The following is a 19,990-nucleotide window of genomic DNA, read 5'->3' as shown; positions in this document are numbered from 1 at the left end:
AAATTATAGTAAATTCAATGTAGATCGATTAATTATATATTTTGTATAATCCGACTCTTCGTGCAATACAATATATTATTAAGGTTATATGTAATTAATTAACTCATAAAATATGTTATATTATTATATTCAAAATGTCTAAATATAAAACACTGTACATACTTAATTAAAGTTTAGAACAAAATTGATTACTACCTATTATATTTTATATCCTTACTATTATTGTGTAGTTGGCTATATATAGTGACGGTTTTGGAAGGAAATCCTCTAAATCCTCGGGAACTTTGTATTATATATAAGTCTTCTTTCGTCCTTTTTGCAGTTTGGAATAGCGCCGAATTGCGTTTAGAAAAAGTACCCAAGTCCCACAAAAGAAGGAAGGTGTACGGGGAAGGAAAGGGGATGGAAAAAAACGTGTCGAAAGTAATTTCGAAAGGCAGAGGGCGAACTCCTAGCGCGTGGGGAAAATGGCACGGCAAATGGGTTACACGGCGCCCTATACGTGGAGAGAGGGACGGTCTGAGTCAGAGCGAACTAATCAGCCGGTTACTTTTGCGCCGGAGGGGACAAATCGCCACCACCACTTCCGGGGGCACCTCGTCCGTACGTCGTATACACGTGTACATATATATTATATTCCTGACCGGCGCCAAGTGATTGATGCGTGCAAACGAAAGCGCAAGACGTTTTTATTTCCGAAAATGTCCCACCTGACAGCCGGAGAGTAGGCGAACAATAATAATATATTATATAACGTGGCTCGCGTGTAACCAGTAAGCAAATGGTCCATTAACCGGAAATAAAAATCGTAACGCACCTTCCGGTTTTTATCACTCCGGGTGGTTTTAGCAGCGCACGAACGCCGCCGTCAACGAGGGTGCCGATGAAATAATCCTCTATCTAAATGTGTTTTACGACTGACCAATGACCATATATATACTGTGTACGTTACATAAGACATTTAATTGGGCCCACGAGAGTGGCTAGAAATAGACATAGTAGATAAGGTTTGCCGAAGTTCAAAAGATAAATACAAATATTGAAATGCATATATATTATATATAGTACCCCTCTGCCAACATTAATCATAATATTTTTATCTCACTCGATCATCATGTCTCTACTCTCTACACTATTAACTATGTATCATTATGTGGAAATTATACAAGGCCAATGGGGATTTTAACGTAAGTCTCACTTGCTCACCTTTAAATCAGGACGTTTCCAGTGTATTATCACTATACATTTTAAAATAAATGACTAGGTAAAGTTATAGCATTAAGAAAACCCATTCTATGCACCATTTTCTTTACTGTAGGACATAGGTGGTGGTGTATATATGATGTTTTTTTAAAAATCTTAAGACTCGTAGGTCATAACAAGAATTTTCATTTGTAAATTGTTAATATATTATACTTACTTTTTACTAAATCAAGACTAACTCATGTACCTACTCAAATTTTGAGCTTTAAAACCAAAATTACATATTACATAATATGATCAAATTAAATTATATAATAAAAGTTTTAAAAATACACATAGGTAACACAGGCAAGCATAAAACAACTATAATTTCAATGTTTACATTTTTGTAATACGATAATTTGATAGTTATTCACCTTGTTTTCATCCACAATTTTCATTTGTAACAAATTTATACATTACTGTAGTACGTTAATTGGATAATTAACCAGCTAATATAACAATTTAAACTAATAATTTGTTGACAGTTTTTCCTTACATTTAAGAAAACTACAGTTTAAAATAATAAACATAATCACTAATTAGCCTGGTAATAGTCATAATTTACTACGTACAATTTTTGACACAATCTTTTTACAAGAAAAGTTATTATTTAACTAAAAAAATACAAACCATTCTAAATCGTATGGATCACTCTCGCTTCATATTAAATGTAATACAAACATTATTTTGCGAAAATAAAAGTAGCGTTGAAGTGTGTGTATTTACATTAGTTTAAATCAAAACACCAATATTTTATAACCATGTAATTACTTTAATGAAACGTTTGTTGGCAAAATCGTTTGATTGGGGAAGACATGCCGAATTATTTAAGTGACACCTTAACGGGATAAAGTGTCAAATTAGAGTAATTAGCTATACGACGAGAAAGGGGAGCGAATGTCTTCGTCAAGCAAAATTACACGCGTTGTATAATAAATGATGAAATCTCCAAGCGACCCAAACTGTGCGATCTGATGATCTATCTTTTTCATACGAGGTTAAGTGTACGTATAACATGCCTGCGTGCATGCGTACTGCGTGAATTGTCATTACGTACCTACTTTAAATCCATTAATTAACGTCTATACCATTATTTAGCTATTAACATACTAAAACCGTAAAAATCATTTCGCAGGATGGCGGGGAAATATCAAGGAAACGATCGCAAAAGGATGGTGGAATCTAAATACGGAACGTACGGACAAGGACGTGGCTTCAGACTCGGGCGAACAACGGCCAAGAACACCGGACGAGGAGGTAAATCGATGGCCTAAAGGGACAGGCAGGCTTATACAATAAATGCATTTTTCCCAGGAGACTTCTTGGCAAGCTTTTGCCATGAAACTCAACACCACGTACCTACCATATTAATTTCCGCCTTATTAAATAAGTTCGTAGTATACCAGACTTTTCAATTATTTGGATAGGAAGTAAAAGCGAACCTATGAGGCTATAACGCTGCTATAAGATATAATTTATTCACTTTGAAATGGACAGTAAAATTGGAAACGAGCAGTAAACGTACACTTATCTTAAATGTTGATCATCATTATAAAATACTATACTACTAGGAAACTAAATTTAGGTAAGAGTAAATTAAATCATATAAATACTGTAAAATTATAAATACCTACCTAGTGAATATTTTTATATTTATGGATTACCTATATTACAATGTTAAATATAGAAAACGCAGTTACCTATTTAGTTTTATTATGATCTTAAATCTTAAATCTTACTGAATTATGAAGGAAATTCATTAAGAAAATTATTGAATAATAAATATTTAGTTGTATAATATGTTACACAAAATAATAACCTGAAACTGCAGAAAGATAAATTAAATCATATGCAAAACAACTTTAGATTCTTATATAAATGTTAACAAGAACCAATTAGTCTTATAACTTTTAGTATACGTATTATACAAATATATAATGGAATTACCTATATTATATTTGTAGTGGCTTATTGAAAACATATTTTTTTATGGTAGTAAAAATATTCTAAAAGTTATGTTAAATTCATTATATTATATTGTATTTAGTTGGAAAATTAACATAAATTCGATATTTTTAACAAGTTAAATGTGCTAGTTAACCATTACTTTTTGAAAGAAATGTTAAATGTTATGGTATAAGAAAAAGTTTTCTTAAAAATTATTCTTTGAATGCAATCAATAATCATGGTATAAATATTTAGTGGTCCAAGTAAGTCCAAGTGCACAGTATGTTGGACTTTATAATAATTGTTTCTTACGAATTAAGGGTTATACTGACGTTTCAAGCAATCTAACGAAATCAAAAATTAAATATAACTACCCAACTTTATATAATGATTAAAAGCCACGATTAGACGTTCCTTGTTGATTCATTAACATTTTTGAAAGTTTAAATACATTTTATAAAAACAAATTGGTTTGCTAAACTCTTACATTTTTAAGAAGCATGCAGGAAGTACCTACTTAATAATTAAGATTAGTTTTTACTTTTCGATACCTATATAAAATAAAAACGTCTTGACTCAACTAAACTATAAGTATTAAATACATCTAATAATCACAACTGTTCCCATTCCCGTGACTTAAATCTATTATTTAATTAAATATTTTAATTTTTAAGCATTATACAATGTTAAACATATTATATTTAATAACGTATAAAGTTACGAGTGAAAACTAACCACTATTACGCAGGACCACAAGACCGACCCAAAGAAAGGGCAACGGTCACGCCCAGTATTCCTCTCGCTTTTAAGACTGTATGAGCACATCAATGATCAAATTTCTTAAAAGCGAAACGTGCGATTGATGAAAACGTGTATATTCATTTATCATGCGTACAACACGGCCAAATAAATCAATACGTAAATTATCAAAAAGCTGTACGAGTGTAAGTTGTCCATAAAACAAACGTAGATACAATTTAATACAACGTGTATAGGTATTAATATAGCACTAAAGTAAATTATATAGTTATTACCGCAAAGCGTCATGCAATCTTTTTCTGAAAAATCTGTGGCTCCGGCCGTTGTTGTATAGAAATCACATTTTGGCCATAACAAATTCTAACAAACATTGCATAAAAAATATACAAAATACTTGATACATTTTTCACGCGAAAAAAAACTTTAAACTAAATAAACAAAACGAATTTTTTTTGACTTACCTACCTGTTTATTCTGTTTGATACTTCATACTTATAAATGATATGTATGTTTATTGCGAAATTGATTTTTTAAATAATTTATTACGATGTTATTTGCTTGTTATTACAATGTTTGCTCGTTTCTATATTATATCACTATATAAACAATATTAATTTGTCAATCAATTTGTTAATCGATTATTATTATTATCAATAAATTAATAATAATAACCTAATAAGTAATAGTAAAGGTACATTTATACATTTTCCATTATTTTACTTGCGACATTTTGAGTTAAAATAAATCTTCATTAGTAACGTTTATCAAAAGCAATTTATTCTGAGTTAACAGACTGTAAAAATAGATTGCATATTATGTTTTAAGTAAAAAAATGTCAGTACAATGTATAAATGTATAATATAAATATAAATAACATTAATTTTTCAATGATATGTTTTTAATAGATAAATACTAAATAGGTACATTGTATTGTATTTAGAAACATTATTTCATTCGTGTGAAAAAGTATTTTCCAATTTTTCATGGTATTAAATATTAATGTATTACACTATTCGACATCATAATACATATATTTTAATACTTATAAATACGACAGAACAAATGCATTTGATGTTGTAAATTTGATCCGTAGAAATTCTCAATATTTAATGAGCTTAATAGTTATTAACTATTATTAGAAGCTTAAACTTTAAATGTACAGTAGAAATTCCGTTAAATTTTAAATAAATATTAAATATTATGTTAAGAAAATAATCAAAATTATGAAGTTTCTTTATTAATACTTTTCAAAAATGTATATAATACAATATTTAAGTGAGGAAACCTTATAATTTTAACAAATTTAAAGATATTATAATAAGTACCTAGTACGTATTTAAACATTTTCAAAATGTTTGTTTTAATTTAGACTGCAATTTAAATTCTAATCAAATAATAAATATAAAATATTTTAATGTGTATAAAGATTTTGCATTATATTTTATCATAAGCTATTTAACAGTCAAAACATTGTCTCGCAATCTCGCATAACAAATGTTTTAGTTACAATTAAAATCTAAAGCCGATAAAAAATGAGTAACTTAAAAAGAAAATGAAATAGCGTGCTAGTAATTGTGGGCTCTTTTTTTTATTACACGCATATAATATTATAAGCCCACTCATGAATGAAAAATACATAACATTTTCGCCCTCTTAAAAACCTATCGCGATAATAATAATATATACATAACGTAGTGCAGGTACAGCAGTATAGGGTACCTTATACCGCATATAACGGGTACGCGTGTTTTTTGGTAATTTCGTGGCTGTGAGGGAGGGTGAAAAACTTCCATTTGTGGAGGGCGCGAGGGGGCGGATAAATGAAGAAAATGAGTTTTTCTGGCGATGCAGAAGTGTAACACGTCGACATAATCGAATTCCATGCCGAGAATCAGAGGCGCTAAACGTATCGGAAAATGAGATCGAACGTGAAATATCCATGATATATAGGTATATATATTATATTGGCTCTCCTATAGGATATGCAGGCCAAAACGCAATCAAACCGGTCGGATTTGAATTTCTCCAAATCGGAAAACGCAGCTCACGCGTATTATACCCCGCGGGCAATGCGTCGAAATAATAATATCTTCTAGATCCGGGACGGACAGTTGTTTTTTTTTCTCCCCCGGAATTGATTAATACCTGCAGTCGTACAAAATTCCCATGTGTGTGATACAACATAACAAATAGTAAATACATACACACATATATATGGGCTTTACTGCGTGTGTGGGTTGGTCTACACACACACACACACACACTGATATACATGGGCATACCGTACACGTACAATTAACCGTCGTGTTGGACGGGGGAAAATAACGTTTGTAGGCAAAACCGAGCAAACGTCCCGCCGCCGCCATGTATATATATATATATATAAACACTACTGCACAACACAGGGCACTGGATCAATACGAGGCCCAAAAGTTCACGGAGCGACCCCCAACTAGCGCTCTCTAAACCTATATATATACACGCGTACCGTTTTGTGTTACAAGCCAGTGTGAATTTCACGTGAATTTGTTTCTATTTTTTTTTTTTTTTTTTTGTTGTTTTCTCCCCCAAATTTTTAACCGTGAAAGAAATCGTGTTGAACGCACATTTATGTATGTTATAATACTTATATAGACATTAAACTATTTCATTTGGATTTTTTAGATTCTGAGCGGAGTGATAAACTTACCCAAATGCATCGATTCTGCTATGATGTGTTTATTTTTGTGTGCACGATAATTAGTAAAAAAATGCAAACATATTTTACATTTTTATATTTTTCTTTGTTCTTTAAATGTATTTTTATTGATATTTTAAATTCGAATTGGGACGTAACTCGATATTTAAATCAAGAATAACGATTTTAAATATTTTGTTGAAATTCAAAAGTATTTTTTGTGAAAACTTGAAAATTGTACGTGTATCATTATATTATATTGAAATTTTACGTACACATAAAATTTTCAAAACATTTGGATAAATTTGACGCTATCTATTATACCTATTTACAGTTTATACCGTATTACTGTAAAATAGTAAAATTAATTATACTACAATAATTAATAGCAATTTATTTATATGATAATAGGTAGAGGCTGTCAGACCGACTTCGCTCAGAATCGTTTTTCGTATGCAATGATTTATCATTGAATTCAAATTTAACACATCCATTACCTACATAGTGACATACTCAATTACGAGTTACACTCGACTCCTACAAAACAGCGTAGCGGTTACCTACATTCCCCTTTTTTTTGTTCATTCATAGCCTTTATTTTTGTGTTATATTCATCCGTCATTTAATAATATGTACGACGATCAAAATAAGATGCCCAACGTTAAGTCAAAGACGCATTGGAGACAAAAATTCACTAATCCCACACTATACCATTATATTATATTTCAATATTTGTATAGAAATGGTCGTAGATAATATTTAAATTATTAAATTATATTGCGTTCAGTGTGTTATCCAACGAGTCTACTAATCTAATATTTTCTGAAAGACGTCAACGATACTGAAAAAGTACTAATATTGTAATGATATTTATTGTTAAGTATAACTATATATTATGTATAGAAATATATATAATATAAATATTTAAAAATTTTTAAATTCAGTAAGTGTGTTATCTGGGGTCGTGCTTAGAACCCTAAAGTTATATCTTGTTTGGTACCTTCTTATTACTAAAATAAACATATGTATAATATATTAAGTAGGTACATTGTTACTATTTTACGAATTATTAAACAAAATTATCTTAGTGCTATTTATTTTATATATTAATTATTAATCGTGCAATAAAGATAAAAATCTATAATAATAAAATATGCAATGATATTGAGTATTTTGTAATTTTTCAGTCAATAATGATCCGATAAAATGAAATAAAAGTGCATAAACACTGTTAAAAAGTTACTTCAAATGTGAACAATTATTTTTTAAATATTAAAATCACCTTAAGTTTTAAGAATTAAGTTTATTGACAAAAAAATTTAACATTTATACTTGTTCAACTTCATTTTTATAATATTAATTATAAAATAAAACAATATAGTCATTTAACAGCAATGTGTATGTAATATGGTTTGTTGGATAAAAATATATTGTATTCAGTACAGTTTTTTTTAATTATTGTTGTTACAGATTTTCGTATTATTTGATTATAGCATCTACTAACTTAATTACTTCAATTAATTACATTATAACGTTATTGCAAAAATGGAAATTAAAAAGAAAAAATTGATTAATTTCTCTTTTAAATTGGATCTTTTATGCGTCGTATTCTTTGTTTCTTTGCATTAATAATAAAAAATTTGAATTCTCTCAGCATTATAATTTAATTACATGAGTACTTTTTTTTATAAAATATAATAATTACTAATACTTATTTTTATTAAATTATAATTATTTACTATTTGTTAATTTCAATGCATAAGACGACGCTAATACTATTATTTACTACCTATATTATACGTATATCCAAATAATAAATTGCGATCAAAATATGTGTGATACGTCATATACTTACATATTTTCCAATTAGTTTCATGCTGAATTAATTTATTTATAAAATTTGTAAGAAAATAAAAAACACCACGAGACACAATAATAAAAACATTTATTTAATAGCCAATGACTCTAAAAAGCATTTTAGGTTGAATCAGTTCTTTTATAGCGTTTTGTCCTAAAGTGAAACCATTTCCGGTACTAATATGAATGTAAAAAAAAAAATCTTTAGTTTAACGGTTTTGTACTTCGTTAAAGTGAATAAATAAAATACTAAATAGGTACCTAAATGTATAGATACTTATATAATAAATCATGTATTACAGTAATCAAACTGATCAATGAAAATTTTGCATAAGTAATTCAAAGTTAAAACTTTCAATATTTTTGAAGCGTGTCATAGAATATTTTTTATAATAGGGATAGTGTTAAATATTTATAAAGTTATAAGTTATAATACAATGATTTTAATGAAAATATCATAATGTTTTTGTAGTATGTTCATATACATGATTTCAAATAAAATAATTTTTTTACATGGGTACGTAATAATTATAAATATAGATAATATTATTAGGCAAGAGTACAAATTATAAAATATAGAGGTTAATATTTAAACGTATGCAGATACAAATTAAATTGCATTTTTTTCATTTTTAAAGGAGAAAATTCAACATAATATTATATATTTTTATTGTCTTTAAGAATCAACGTTGACTTTTGTTCTCACCGTGGCATTTAAAGTGGATCAAGTCAAACTTCCTACTCGTAACACCAGCAGCTCCCCTAGCCTACTCGAAGCGTTTTGTAGGGACACAGACCGAAAAAAATAAAAGAGAAAAGAGAAAAAATAAAATAGGAAAAAAAATGAGTCACTCGCCCTTCACGCGTGTTTGCCATTGTATCCCTCGAGGCTACACTTGCCCTTTTTTCAACTGCCATCGTTGTTATAGGTCGGGTCGACCTATTTTATATATATTATACTCTCTGTGGAGATGACGGCGCGGTGATCCAACTGCGGCGTGTTACTGCATCATCAAGTATCACACGCAGATCCGACTTAGTAAGTTATCTGGGTGTACGCGAATTAGAAAATTTAAAATAAAAATTTGTTGAAAAAAGGCGCGTTTATTTAAAAAAAAACCAGTTTCAGTCAGCTCTAACCATCACTGTCCAGTATCGAGAACTGGAATAAACTGGCCATGGGACTAAATACTCATATAGGGTTCAGTTCCGGTTCTACGGTTCCATCGGGATTTTATCGTAAACGTATTTATTTAGTTTAAATAAACGTATTACACGTTTTAATGCATTTGTGTATTGTGTTACTTTTATCTACTTTCCAAACTTTTAAACTTCAAGTGAGGTTTATTAAGTATCATAATATCAATACTGTAAGTATGTCATAATAAACGTGTGTACATGTTTTTTAATTTATTTTACACATACATATTAATATATTATTATACATTATTAATTTCTTATAATATTATAAGTATAGGAAAACGGTACCACTATCTAAGGCATTATTTTTAAAACTGACCTCTAGCTAATATAGGCATTGACCATTTTTTAAGGACCAGCTGATCTCTATAGTATACTACAAATAGCTTATTTAAATTTGTATGCGCAAATCACAAAACCACATAACATATACCTACTAACAAATAAAATATTAATTGTTTAATATATTATGTTAAAAATCAATACCCTTATGTTTTTCAATTGTTTCTTCTATTACAGTATTACATATTTTGATCTAGGTAGGTACTTAATCATTCTCAACGCCAACAACCATTAAATTGCTAACTGGGGCATGTCCCACGCGGGGTGTTGAACGTTCTCCCGCACACCAGCCAACCCGCGACTGAAACATAATAATATAATATTATATAACATCGTGCACACATAGATTGATGAATCGTTGAGCATGAAAAATCCGAGGCGAGTCCGTCGGGCTTGTATTATGTGCACACAATATATAATATAGTGTGCACACTTTTGTTTTCCCCCTCGGAAAACCCCCTTGCCCGGCTGCTGCTCCGGGAAAACCTTAGCACCGTTATTCTGCAGTGTCGCGGGCTCGCCGTATAATGTAGATAATATATACATATTATATGGGACGTCGTTCGCCAATGCCGTCGCCGACGTGACGTGTTTCCATTTACATAGCTAATGACCCTTGGGGCCGGGCCGAGTCCCGCGGCGGTGCAGCTATATAGTCGGAGCCGATTCAGAGCGGGCGAGCCCCCTCCCCCGTGACGAACTGCACTCTGTACACACGGCGTGCTATAATAATAATATGTACAATATTACACTGTGCGCAGCTAGTGCGGGTGCGCAAAGTAATATTATGCTATATTTTCGTTCTAAATTTTTTTCTTTGTATAAAATAACTACTATATATAGGTATGCGTTTATTGCCGCGCTCGAAATATGGACCTACCACGAATAATAATAATAATACGCTACTGCAGCAGGCGGTATATCATGCTGAGCGATTCTTTTATCACTAAATAGTCATTTAATCGGCAAATGTATGTGCGTTCTTGAAAAGACTATTAATTAACGTAATTTGAAATTATTATTATTTATTACACAACGTTTTTGAAAAAAGAAGATATAGTTATAGTTTTATCACTCGTTTTTAAATAAATAGATACATTGAATTTTGATTGTATACACGGGAGCAGAATATTTAGATTCATTAATTAATTAATTATACTTATGAGTATTTAAAGTTGGAGTAGTGAACAACATAATATTTAGCAGGATACCGCTGTACCCCGCCCGTTAAAATTATAACTGAACAGAATATTTTATATGCCATAAAAAATAATACACCAAATATGCTTGGTAGAAAGTATAAAATATGTCCATGTACCTCATACAGTCATATTATTTTGTAATATTATATGATACCCTTTATATTTTGTTATAATTTAATTATATTACTAAATAATATTAAAATATACTGTAAAAGCGTAAATCGTATTTATTGCACCTCACACTGAATTATTTGCTACTATATATGAAATGTAACAATATTTTTACAATGCAATAATAATTGATATGCATGTGTCAATAAAATTGGATTTGGTATTATAAAATATGCAGCCTTTTACGGATTTTCCGAGAAAGCATTTTATTCGATACAGTATATAATATATGGTTGAGTGTTGACTGCTGTGTTGTCTAGACATTATTTTCCGAAGCATTTAATTTAGGAAAAAAATGTTTATTCTTTTGCTGATTTATTCGACACTTACAGCCTAAAATATATTTATGTTTTGTTATCTTTTTAACTCCATGAAAAAACTTTAAATTACATTTTAAGTGCTATTTTCAATATACTCATGTCTCAAAATGTAATTATTTACTGTAATATGGTTTTAAAATTATATTTATTCTTAGCTGACACTAAAATACCAAAATAATTTCTTTTAACACTATAGGTACCTGCTAAATTAAAAAATAAAAACAATTTTGTAGTCATTACAACGTATACATCAGGCGTTTTTTATTAGATTATTATAGACACAAATCGTGTAATATAATAACGTAAGCGAGAGGTATTCAAAACTATAATGAAATAAAATATTTGAACAACATGGAATAATAATCGTATTTTTTTATGATTGAAAATAGAATAAATTATGGTATAAAATAAAATGAGATATAAATGTAGCGAAAAATGCCAATAACAATATTCTGATTGAAAATATATTGAAGAAATATGAACGAAAAAATACGGTATCCAAGAATAATATTAAAAAAGCTTCTCAATAAATAGTAAATACATATTACCTGTAATATGTGACTCTCCCAACTGTATTTTTGACAATGTTTTGAATTTTACAGTATATATCTCCTTAAAATAAGTTTTTATGATATAAAGTATTTTGTTTTCGGCATTTTTATTTGAATTAAATTTACGAAATATAAAGACTTTCAAACCCTGTTTCACGTATTTGAAATAATAAGTTAGGAAACCTTCAAAACTTATAATTGGGTAAGTAGGTAAGTAGATGATTTTCTAAATTTAATATTATTTCAGTCATACTACCAAAGTTACCTCTACTCATTGTTTTGGTAACCAACGTCGAAACCTCGGGAAACTAAATCAATTTTATATTTACAACATTTTATTAGTTTAGATTCTATCATATTGAGAAATGGTTTGATAATGCGTTATTTCATTATTTTTTAAATTTACCAGTAGAAGTATTAAAAATCGTTGGAACTGCGTCAACCATGCAGAAAAATAAGCAAGAGCTGGATTTTTATTTTAAAACTATTATACATTTTTTTTTTTTAAGATAGGTAGTAGGTATCCAATACCAAACTCTATAGCATTAGTAATAATTTTCTGATAATCATTAGAAATAATCATATTCATATTTTGCATTATTATATGTCATTATTCAATTATTATCATTCATATTTTGCATAAACATTAAATAAACAATACTAAAATATATACCATGAACTTTCATACTACAAGTTCGGTTGTTATTACTCCACTGTATTTGAATTAAACCATCTAAACCATACACTAAAACTATAATTTATTGACATTTTAATTGATATTAGACACATTGGAATGGAACAAATAATTCATATTTTTAAGTTACGAAACACAGAGTTTATTGTTTAAGCATTCTAACTAGCATAGCACTATAGCGCCAAAACAATTAAGTTTATTTACTTAGATGTATAATAACCAAATCGAACCTTATTAGCTTCAATATAACATACCCACAAGGCCACACAGCATAAGAATATTTCCTAACTACAGTAAAAATATTATCAGGAAAATAATATAGTTGTCAAAATATTTTTAAAAAATGCGTAAATAATTAGGAAATATTTTAGCTATATTCTTTCACTAAGAAGTTCATATTTTTGAAACTATTTTATAAAAACATTTACAAAATATTTTTATCATATATTTTCACAAGACATTTTTACGGAAACTTTATAAAAATATTAAGTTAACATTTTTATGCAATCATATATTATATAGTACAATATTATTTTATCATGAGAAGAAAATATTTCCTTAATGCTGTGTGGGTAGAATAATGGAACGGGGAAACAAAAATGACAATGTTATTGCAGCAAAACAGATAACACAAATGGTACCTATTTGTTTTATTATAAAGCATATTATATTAATATGCATTCTGTGGTACATTGATTTACTTCAAGTTTCAAGCATACATTTTGTTTTCTAAATACAGATATATGCGATATTTTGTTAGATACACCGTACACACATGATAGGTACTCATAATTTTTTTTTATGAAATATGTTTACTGTGTGGATTTATGATTCTTTTAGCAACTGTATTATATGTGATTCAACACATAGTTTATGTCTTGACTTTTCGAGGTACCAACAGCCGAATTTTCATTTATCTTAGTCGCCACGCACTGTAATATAACAGGAGTAAATAAATTCTTTTTATTTATATTTTTAATGAACATTTTAAAAGCCAGCCAGCAGGACGTCTACCCCCGCAGGAATAGTTGCACGTCGGTTCTTTTATCTTTTTTTTACCTCCCGCTCGTTATTACATCCGGTTGTTTTATGCACCCGCGTGTATATATTATTATTTATGCACAAAATAAAAAACGATATTTACCGCATCCTTTTCACCCTTGTTATATATAAATATATATATGGTTTGTATATTATTTTGATTTCGCTTTGGCGCTTTCACACGACGCAAGACAAGCACAGCTTGATGCATGCAAATCCTGTTTGCGATTTCAATCGCTTAATTAATTCTCTTAAATTGAAAATTATAAACGATAGTTGAAATTCATAACCGTGCGGCCGTGTGGGTATACTGCAGCTGCTGTGAAATGTACATAATGTATAATACACTAAATCAACGATAACACTATATATATTATATCTCCCGTAGAAAATAGCACGACGTGTATAGGTATATGTATGACTATATACGTATAAATATTGTAGAATGTATTATGTGACAACATTCAATACATTCATAAATCATGGGCACGATTTGGGGTAAATGGGTGCTGAAAAGTAAAACTCGTTTCCTTAAAATCCTTTATTTTATATTGCACTGCGTCAATAATAACATCTGCTTAGCTCCAGTCCATACATGCGTATGTATACGTCCAATTCCGTCTGCTCGTCGTTCATAATATATACTGTTATATCGCGCATAACACGTATATATATGTATAAATGAAGTCAGGATACATATATATATATATATATATATATAGGTATATGATAATACATTAGTACCTGTACCTAGAAGTCCCTTTGGAATTTTAAAATGCTTTTAGCGTGATGCCTATTCCGGAGTATCTCGTCGACGCACAGTTCTTTTGATCGTGGCCAACGCAATATTATCATTTATTATTATATACGATGTACCCGGTTGCTATTTTTTACGACTTTTCATACTGCATATTTTTTTACGGCCACTCTGGGAAGATGCCTAAAAAATGTACCTATTACTCCATTTATAGTGCAGGCTTTATTGTTTTATTTAAACTTTGCATTACAATTTACAATACTAGTGTTAAACATTTCAATCTTAATTTACAGTAAGTATTAGGCGAGTTATTGATACGCTCGATTGTACTACAATAATTTTATATTATGTATGAAATGCCTTTACTGGTCCGCAGCCCGCAGGTCTCGTAAACGAGGCGAAATATCCATTAGATACCGTATACTGCTCTATACTATATTATATTATATATTATGTAAATAGTAAAATATACACAATAGCATATATTATTTTATAGGTAGCTTCCATACATTGATTAAAACCAAGCGTGCCATGAACAACCAATAAAAATACAATTTCAATGAGATAAGTATCTGAAGTATTATTTTGTTGATATTAATTTAACTAAAATGAACGTTTAATAAATCTTCACAAGAATATTGCTGGGTGACTGGGCGAGGTGGTTGCAACCGTCTAGACATATATTAAAATATTTAAAGAACAACGATGATTAATCTTTGTATTCGAAATCAATACCCGACCACTGCCAAAAATAATCTATATTGTTTTTTTATTTAAAACTGGTGATATATTTATACAGTACCTACTCGTTGTAACAATATTTTACTGAGCATAATAAAGGTATGAGCACCAAACTAGTGGTTGCAGAAATCGACTCCCCACATATTACATAACAGGAGCAAAGGCATCGTTCAAAATTAAGTCAAAAATGTTTGATTCAACAAAAATACTTCAAAAATACTCCAAGGTACACCACTTCTATAAAGCGAGTGTGGAGCCAACCTGGTATACAAAGTTCTTGAATTAGTTGCAATACTGCAGGACCCATACAAATGTAAAATGGTATATAATATGATACCTAAATTTATACAGGAGCTGCAGAACTGTGCTATAATTTTATGTCGTGCGGCACGGGAATACCTTCACCTACATATTAAATATTATACAATATCTGCTGCAGATATGCGTATTATTGTCGGTGTATATTTTGCAATACACAAATATCTGTGATTCTAATATTCTACATCAAATAGGTATAGAAATAGTACCTACCTATACCCTGGTACCTACTCGTTATATCAGACAACGCTCACTGCGTTCACTATATACACACGCACCCCATGACAAAAAAACTTTGTCCGCACACGACCGTGACGCGTATATATACATAGTGATAAATATCATATATATATATATTTAAGTTCGTGTATGTTTGTGTGTGTGTGTGATAATATGTGTATATAATAAGCGCGGGTTGGCCGTATTTGCCAGAGCGATGGGAAACGGCGACACGTGCACCGCGACGTCGGACTTACACACACACACACACACACACATATATATATATATATATATGTACAATATAAAGTATATACATGAGTAGTGGTATAGTAGTAGTGTCGCGGTATACACAAAGGGAGCGGAGGGCGAAACAATAATCATTATTGTTGCTGTATAGTATATATAACCTCACCCCCGTGTAAAACGACCCCTTTGCCAGCGGATCATCTTCCTTCGTCCCGTTATTTTGACGCCGCCGTTCCCACCGCGTGATGAATAATTTTTTTTTTGAGCATATCTCTCTCCTACCTCTACCCTACGACCCCCGTCGGTGTTGTATTATTATATTATAATATTTCTCCAACGGCGTTTCCTCCTACACCTGATGACATATACAACATGTATAATGTATAAAGGTACTCTCCACGTACCCAAAGATGATATTATACGGCAAACACTCGGAGACAATGACGAGACAATATTACGACGACATAATATTTGAACAACCCACCGTACTCCGGTTAAGCAGGTAACCTTAAACCAACAATTATACACAGCTGATACATACAATATACCTATTACCTTTGAAGCATTCAAGTACTGAAAACGACGTCTTTGGTTTTCCTTCATATTTTCTCCACCGATTACCTCGGTTGACAATACAACAACAACAACGTAAAAAGCTATTTCATGACATGTTTTATTTTTTAAATTATTTATCAAAAGTAAGTAGGTGTACTCGTTGATTTATAAGACACACTACGTAGTATTTCAATTTTCAATAATTGGTGTAAATTAACTTTATTGAAACCGTAACTAAAAGGATCAAAACACTGTACATATTATAACAATATCATCGGGACTGTGTAATTAAAGTATAAAAAGCATAAATTATACATGCACTTATAGGCACTCAAAAATAGAGAAATATGCACTAAAAATTCCAAAATATACAAAATGTTGTTAAATTAACTAAAACAAATAATTGCCCAGTTATATGGGTTGAAAGATAATAAATGTATAAAAGTATCAAGTACATTCAAAAAATATTAAAACTATAAATTCAAAAAAATATCTAGTATGTATCAAATTTGTCCAAGTTCATAAAGATTTCCTCAAATATACAATAAATTTTTTTAAAAAAAAACAGTAATATGCATTTATATTCATTAACGTATAATATAATAATATGCAAAGTAAATGTTGTACCCACTTAGAATGGTAATGGCTTGAATCAAATTTGTTTTTTTAGTTATTTTGAATTCAGAATAAAATGCGAAATCATTTAATTTACAGACCTGTTAATATGTGATTACTATACTACTATTTGATTATAGGTATAATCGCAATTACCTGCATTTACTCTATACGCGTATTTATACTAATACCTAGGAACGATTTCTTATATGTTTCCGAAGAATTTAATTGTCATTAAAGCGTAAATGAGTTTTATAATAAAGCACAATCCATTATAAATTATGTTAATATATGAACGTCAGCCACTCCGACAATTTCTTGGTTAATTACTAATTAGCTACCTAGGTAACTATTACCTATCCAATGATTTACTGAACAATTTCTGCAAGTTGAACACTAGGTATTTAAAATGGCATGTTTGATCACCCACAGTCTTATATTTCATCTGGCATTTTAGATTAATTGACCAATTCTGTCGTTTGAGCTTATTACCTATATTATAAACCAGCTAAATTCAGCAACAAACCAGTGAGTCGATCACGTTTATTAAGTAGGTATACCTATCATGCCTACGTAATATTATTATATACACAAATTGCCTTGAAAATACGCCTAGATAGTGATTAATAACGAGTTTTATCTATGCTGCGCGCAGTTTATCATTTTATTTTCCGTCACAACTCACAACACTGTATAATAATATTATACTATACATACCAGAACTTAATTGGGCGTAATGTAATAACCGGCAAAATTATATTGTCCACGCACGGCGTTATCGTTCATCATCATTTGCTGTTTACCATAACAAAAGGAATAGAATTCTCCGGCATGACACGTGTCTAATTGCAAATACATATACACCGCCGCACCCCATAAACATACACCGCAAAAGGGTCCAGATGGCCGATTGCTGGGTTTGCTTTTTGGCGTAAATCGTAGTATATATGGTTAATTGACAATCGCACGTCGAATTCAATAAAAAAAAAAAAGAATAAAAATAACACGTGCCCAGTGTAGGTATATCACGAAAATATGAAATAACTAAACGCAATTGTAGAGTAATACTGCCAGACCTTCATGATTCACCCTGTATAAATATGGTCGATATAGCATTATTATCTAACGCTATAAACATTTCATTGTTCGACTAGGTACACATCCGATTAATCTTGATGTAATTTATATAGGAAATAAAACTACGTAGATATTGATGATCAGTATGGGTAAAAATAACGGAATTATAAATTTCTGCAGTATATAATAAGTAAGATGTATACCTACCAATACATAAAGGCACCATTTTTCAATTTTTTCGAGTGTATAATATATTATATAAATATTAGATATTATTATACTCCACGAGGGCATAATTTTCCACTCCATATGACTATGTTACGTAGCAATGCACGTTTTCCGAACACGAAAAAATAATACCTACATCGTATTTCAATGTTGACTTCTGTTGGGGGGATTCTTTGAGATCCCTCCTACGCGCTGTGTGTTGTACCCATATTCACTAATTGACGAGTCCGACTGTACGTTTAATTGGATCAGAAGGGTGGATATGAAGAGCAGAAAAACAAATTGGACAAACAATAACGCTCCAGTGGGTAAACAAAATTGTCGAACCAAAACAAATAAAAGCATAGGGTCCACAGTTTTTAACGAGCTGAAAACTTTTCATCGTTTTTCATGTCTTCGAATGCATGAATAGCACTCGTTTAATATGATGTAACATAATACTATTAAATAAATTTATGTATGAATTTCATACGTGAACGAATTAAATTTAATACAAAAATAACAAAAATAAACATGAAACCCATGATTGTCTAAAATTTAATTGCACTATTAGTGCTTTAAATCTACAACAATTTGAAATTTGAAAATACTTGACATTCATTGTCAACTATGTAATCTTAAAATCCTAACGAACGAAATCCAATCCATGTAAGATGGAAATCACTGGATGGATTCTTCCTTCAAGCCTCCAATCCATCAACTCCCACAGCGCTTGTACTTATTGTAAAAAAACACATTTACAGATTGTATAAATAAATATTGTAATATATAAAAAAAAAGTAGATATAGGTATTAAGAGTTGCATTTTTGTTAACTATGAGTCAAATTGTATTGCCTGAAAAACACCAAAAATATGCTTTAAAGCAATATGCATTTAAGAACTAATATTTGTAAAATAAACGTTTTACAATTTATGAATACTTATAGACCTATTATCATATGAACACGTCATAGGTTACTTTTATTATTATGCGGATAAAACTTACCATTTTCTGACTATTGTGTAAAATAGTAGAGTCACAAGAGAATGTTAGTTACATAATAATATTACATTAAAATTCTAGTTTTTAAAACTAAATCAAAATTCTTATATCTATTAAATAATATTGAAATACCATGTTATAATTTAAAAAAAAAAATGTCTTGGATATAAGTAAAAATTAGGAAAAAATAATTAAATACGTTTTAATATCAAAAACATGGTGTTAGGTTTCTATATGAAAAA

At 29.9% G+C, this 19,990-nt stretch overlaps 1 protein-coding gene across 1 annotated transcript in view; it reads left to right on the top strand.

Moving 5' to 3' along the window:
* Nucleotides 1-2,260: 2,260 nt before the first annotated feature.
* The window catches only part of LOC132948363 (choline O-acetyltransferase), a 34,967-nt gene continuing 17,237 nt past the window's right edge, over nucleotides 2,261-19,990 (top strand). The window contains exons 1-2 of the mRNA XM_061018793.1: nucleotides 2,261-2,276; nucleotides 2,381-2,502. Coding sequence (XP_060874776.1) covers nucleotides 2,261-2,276; nucleotides 2,381-2,502 — 138 coding nt within the window. The remainder of the gene's footprint in view (nucleotides 2,277-2,380; nucleotides 2,503-19,990) is intronic.

Source organism: Metopolophium dirhodum, chromosome 7 (genome assembly GCF_019925205.1).
Source record: "Metopolophium dirhodum isolate CAU chromosome 7, ASM1992520v1, whole genome shotgun sequence".
In the NCBI taxonomy this organism is placed as follows: Eukaryota; Metazoa; Arthropoda; class Insecta; order Hemiptera; family Aphididae; genus Metopolophium; species Metopolophium dirhodum.
This window is presented reverse-complemented; position numbering and strand designations above follow the sequence as displayed.